This window comes from Elephantulus edwardii, unplaced genomic scaffold (assembly GCF_000299155.1).
Source record: "Elephantulus edwardii isolate Elephantulus edwardi_28Jun2011 unplaced genomic scaffold, EleEdw1.0 scaffold00226, whole genome shotgun sequence".
NCBI classification, from domain to species: domain Eukaryota; kingdom Metazoa; phylum Chordata; class Mammalia; order Macroscelidea; family Macroscelididae; genus Elephantulus; species Elephantulus edwardii.
The window spans coordinates 885,736-890,596 of record NW_006399976.1 but is presented as its reverse complement, the minus strand read 5'-3'; the positions used below and the strand labels follow the sequence as shown (position 1 = coordinate 890,596).

The window sequence follows — 4,861 nt, the reverse complement described above, 5'->3', positions numbered from 1 at the left end:
AAATCTGGGTCTTATATTGCCGGGGAACGCCAGCTCGCTGCACCCTCCCCGTGCTTCTTGAATCAACCATTAGGAACGAAGGTCTGTCTTCTGTGGGCGGGACTTTGCCAAATAAATCCAATGGTAATTGAAAGTTCTTCAGCAACTGGCCAATCACGGCGCGAATGGGACATGGCCTCCTGCCCGTACTTTGAAGTCGCTTAGAAGCTCCTGCAGGGTGGGCATGTGGGGTCGCCGGCTGTGAATCCATGTGGCGGGGGTTGTGGACCCTGCCGATGCGGGCGGCACGTGGGCTTTGCAGGTGGGGTATCCTGGGTTTGGTGTATGACAGCAAGACTTTGCTGTATGGGCTTTGAACTCCTCCTGGACGCTGGGGTCCCGTTTCCTGCCGCAGAGTCACTGCCCTTTGCAGGAGTCCAGAACCCAGTTTGTCCACCTCCTGCCGCAGAGTCCACATCAGGGCATCAGTGTTACCCTTTGGCGTTAGAATTCTAATCGGGTCATGCTTTGACCTCCAACCCGCCCACCTCGAAGTCGCAGAGCCCTCAGCTCTCCTGTCACTCTGCTGCAGATCTGTCCCGATGCACTGACCGCACCTCTCTCGCCAGGTCGTGCTCAAACCGAGGCAGCGGCGCCGCGGCCCCTGGATCTGGAGCCACCATCTTCGCGCTGAGCTCGGGCCAAGGGCGCTGCGGCGTCGCGGTGATCCGAACCAGCGGCCCTGCCAGCGGCCCCGCCCTCCGGAGCCTCACGGCAGCGCAGGACCTGCCTCCGGCCCGTAGTGCCCGCCTGCGTCTGCTCAGCGACCCGCGCTCTGGAGAACCCCTGGACCGCGCCCTGGTGCTGTGGTTTCCAGGTGAGGAACCCAGGCCCCCCGAAACTCCCATAGTTCCTCATTCCTGAGATCCTCTCTCCCCTGACTCGCACCTCTCTCCCATCTAGGCCCCCAGAGTTTCACGGGGGAGGATTGCGCTGAGTTCCACGTGCACGGAGGCCCTGCGGTGGTGAGCGGGGTACTGCAGGCCCTTGGTGAGTTGGTGGCAATGGGTTTGAGACCTGGCAGAGTCTCTTATGGGCCTGAGTGGGACTTGTCCCCCTGACCCAGAGGCTCAGGACTGGGGTCTCCCCACCCCAGGCGGTGTGCCAGGGCTGCGGCCTGCAGAGGCAGGCGAGTTTACCAGGCGGGCATTTGCCCACGGGAAGCTGAGCCTGACCGAGGTGGAGGGGCTGGCAGACCTGATCCACGCAGAGACTGAGGCACAGAGGCGACAGGCCCTGCGGCAGCTGGACGGGGAGCTGGGGCGCCTGTGCCACGACTGGGCTGAGACCCTCACTACAGTGAGCACAGCCACTGAGGCTGCCTCCTCCTCACCCCCATTCCCTATACATCACTTGCGTGAGAGCCCTCTCTTGCACCTCCCTTGTCTGAGAGCCTGCAGCCTCCAGTGCAGTCTGTGCCATCAGGAGGCCCAGGTGCTAACAGCTCCTCCGCCCCCCAGGCTTTGGCTCACGTGGAGGCCTACATCGACTTCGGTGAGGATGACAACCTGGAGGAAGACGTCCTGGAACGAGGTGGGACCCGCCCGAGCATGGGAACTGGCACCCCTTGGCATTTGCGCGCTGTCTTCTTCCTCATACCTTCTCTCTGTCTCCCCCTAGCGAACAGCGCGGTGCAGGGACTGCAGGCTGCGCTGGGCGCACATCTGCGAGATGCGCGCCGTGGGCAGCGGCTCCGCTCCGGGGCGCACGTGGTGATTGCGGGGCCTCCCAACGCTGGCAAGAGCAGCCTGGTGAACCTGCTCAGTGCGTGGGCGACACGCTGGAGGCGGGGCGAGAACTGGGGAAGGGGTGGACCTGGGCACTGGACAACAGGACCATGCAGGGTTTCTGGCTCCTTTACCTCCACTCCACTCCTTTCCTCTTAACACCAACCCCTCTCCAGGCCAGAAGCCTGTGTCCATCGTGTCACCAGAGCCGGGGACCACACGTGACGTTCTGGAGATCCCAGTGGACCTGGCTGGATTCCCAGTACTACTGAGTGACACAGCGGGACTGCGCCAGGGCGTTGGGCTGGTGGAACAGGAGGGCGTGCGGCGAGCGCGAGCGAGGTGGGTCTGTAGGCAGTGGGTATGTATGGCTGGGCCCTTCCTCTGCCTTTTCTCTGTTGCTTTTCATTTAATCTTCCTGAATGAGGAGACTGTTGCACGCTTTAAGAGGGCGACCTTACTGATTTAGAGAAGGCAGTCTTTGGCCTTCTACCGCTTGCCCTGTCCTCCCCGCCCCCTAAACTTTAGGGTTCCGCTCTGACATCCCCCTAATCTGGCTCTTCCTGCTTCCACAGGCTCGAGCAGGCTGACCTCATTCTGGCCGTACTGGATGCCTCTGACCTGGCCTCCCACTCCAGCTGCGACTTTTTGGACACTGTCGTGGCTCGCATGGGGGCCCAGAGCTCCAACGGGAGCAGCCAGCGCCTCCTGCTGGTGCTGAACAAGATGGACCTACTGTCCCATGAGGGCCCCGGACCCAAGCCTGACCTGCCCCCTCATCTGCTGCTGTCTTGCCTGACCGGGGAGGGCCTAGAAGGCCTCCTGGAAGCACTGAGGAAGGAGCTGGCTGTAGTGTGAGCCCCCTCACCCCATATCTTAAGTTTAAGTGGGATCTGAGCTATTGTTACTGATTTTGGGCACATAACTGCCGCATACTTGGTTTCTGAATCTGTTATAAAGGACACAACCATCCTTTTTCTTTATTCTAGAAAAGTGGCTGAGAAAATGGAGAATGGAGACTGAATATGTCTTCTCTTCCAGGTGTGGGGACCCATCCACAGGCCCACCCCTCCTGACACGTGCAAGACACCAGCATCACCTCCAGGGCTGCCTGGATGCCCTAGGGCAGTACAAGGAGGCCAGAGACCTGGCCCTGGCAGCTGAGGCACTGCGGGTTGCCCGGCGGCACCTGACCCACCTCACAGGGGGAGGGGGTACTGAAGAAATCCTGGACGTCATCTTCCGAGACTTCTGTGTGGGCAAGTGAGAAATGGCCGATCCTGTGGGCACCACTGGAGGAAGACCAAGGCTCAGGCCCAGGCCGACAGATGCCTTGAAGGGACTGGGAACATCATTGAGCCAAGCGGAGTTCTCAAGGAAGAGCTTGATTCCAAATGGAGCAGTGAATATTTGCTCTCATAGGTAGTGAGCCCCATGTTTCTGGTGGTAACCAAGCTTCAGCCAGCTAGATCCTTTTGCAGAGGCTAGCTAGGGGTTCAGGCCCTGAAGTGGGAATAAATAGAAGTCCTTTCTGGGTGTCAGCTTCTGGGTAGTAAGAGTGGTGATTAGGGAAGTGGGTGGAAATTTCAGGATTTCATTTGTTACATAGATTTTAAGTTAACTTTCAAATACCAAAGGAATGTAAATATAAAAGAGTGTGAGTAGTGTCAGAAGCATCTAATTTTCATGGAATAATCACTGGGATCACCCCAAAGCTGATCCGTATGAAGTGGAGGTGAGATATGTGTCCGTTCCTCAACTTTTTTACCAATTCAGACACCAGCTACCTGTCTCACAAAAACCTCTACTTCTTCTCTGGGTTTAATGGTCCATTGCAATGACCACACAGCATTCATAGACCATGTTTACAGTTAAGATGCACACACTCCTTTCTTGATTTTGAACCATGCAGTGTTCCCCTCCTTTGTTCAGACAACAGCTTTCTGGTCTAGGTCTAGGTTTCATAGCACAATCAAGTGTTCTGCAATTGCCATTCTCAGTGTTAACCATAATTTGTTTTGATCCACAAAGTATAATGCCTTTGTATAGTTGATCAAATACAAATAGGCATCTTTCTGGTGCTTTCTGCTTTCAGCCAAGGTCCACTTGACATCAGCAAAGATACCCCTGGAAGAGCCATGGCCTCTTCTAAACCCAGCTTGCATTTCAGGCAGGTTTCTGCCAATGTGCTATTCTAGTTGGTTTTGGATAATCTTCAGCAAGATTTTACTTGCATGGGATTTTGTTAGATAATTACTGCATTCTGTTGGATCACCTTTTTATGGGAATGGGAACAAGCATGTATCTCTTCCAGTCAGTTGACCAGGCATCTGCCCTCCAGATTTCTTGGCACAACCTAGTGAGCACATCCAGGGCTTCAACTGTTTGTTAAAATGTCAGTTGGTATGCATTCAGTTCCTGAGCCTTATTTTTTGCCATTTCCTTCAAGAGCAGCTTGAGCTTCCTCCTTTATTACCACTAATTCTTGATTGCCGTTTTGCCCAGCATAAATTTTTTTTTAAGGTTCACCCATGTTGCAGACCAAGGGTAAAGTTGTTGTTGTTATGTGCCATCGAGTCGCTTGTGACTCATAGTGACCCTATGTACAAGAGCTCTAAACGCTGTTCTATTCTGTGCCAACCTAGCCATCTCAACTGCACTCATTCCCACCACTCCAGTCACAGAATCGATCCATCTCACCGAGGGTCTTCCTCTCCTGTGCTATCCCTCCACTCTGCCAAACATGAGGTCCCTCTCCAATGACCAGTCCCTCCTTGCAACATGCCCAAAGTATGTCAGACGAAGCTTCAGAATCCTTGACTCCAAGGAGCATTCCAGCTTCACCTTCTCCAGGACAAAACTGTTTGTTCTCCTAGCAGTCCATGGTATATTCAACACTCTTCTCCAGCACCACAGCTCAAAGGCATCAATTCTCTTATCATCCCTATTCACTGTCCAACTCTCTGACGCATAGCACGTAATTGCAAAGACTAGCCTCGATCAGGTGCACCTTAGTCTCCAGCCCGACGTTGTTGTTCTTCAGTACTCTCGAGAGGTCCCTCACAGCTGACTTTCCCAGTGCAATTCATCTCTTG

At 54.9% G+C, this 4,861-nt stretch overlaps 1 protein-coding gene across 3 annotated transcripts; it reads left to right on the top strand.

Moving 5' to 3' along the window:
* The first annotated feature begins 248 nt into the window (after positions 1–248).
* Positions 249–3,033, top strand: GTPBP3 (GTP binding protein 3 (mitochondrial)). Of its 3 annotated transcripts, none has more exons than XM_006898266.1 (9): positions 249–301; positions 609–856; positions 943–1,029; positions 1,136–1,338; positions 1,500–1,572; positions 1,660–1,803; positions 1,943–2,108; positions 2,405–2,620; positions 2,808–3,033. In XM_006898266.1, the coding sequence occupies exons 1-9, from the start codon at positions 249–251 to the stop codon at positions 3,031–3,033; spliced, it is 1,416 nt and encodes a 471-aa protein (XP_006898328.1). The 3 variants fall into 3 exon arrangements, with proteins under 3 accessions (XP_006898328.1, XP_006898327.1, XP_006898326.1); XM_006898265.1 differs by having other exon boundaries at positions 2,342–2,620; XM_006898264.1 differs by having other exon boundaries at positions 1,500–1,803; positions 2,342–2,620.
* Positions 3,034–4,861: the final 1,828 nt, after the last annotated feature.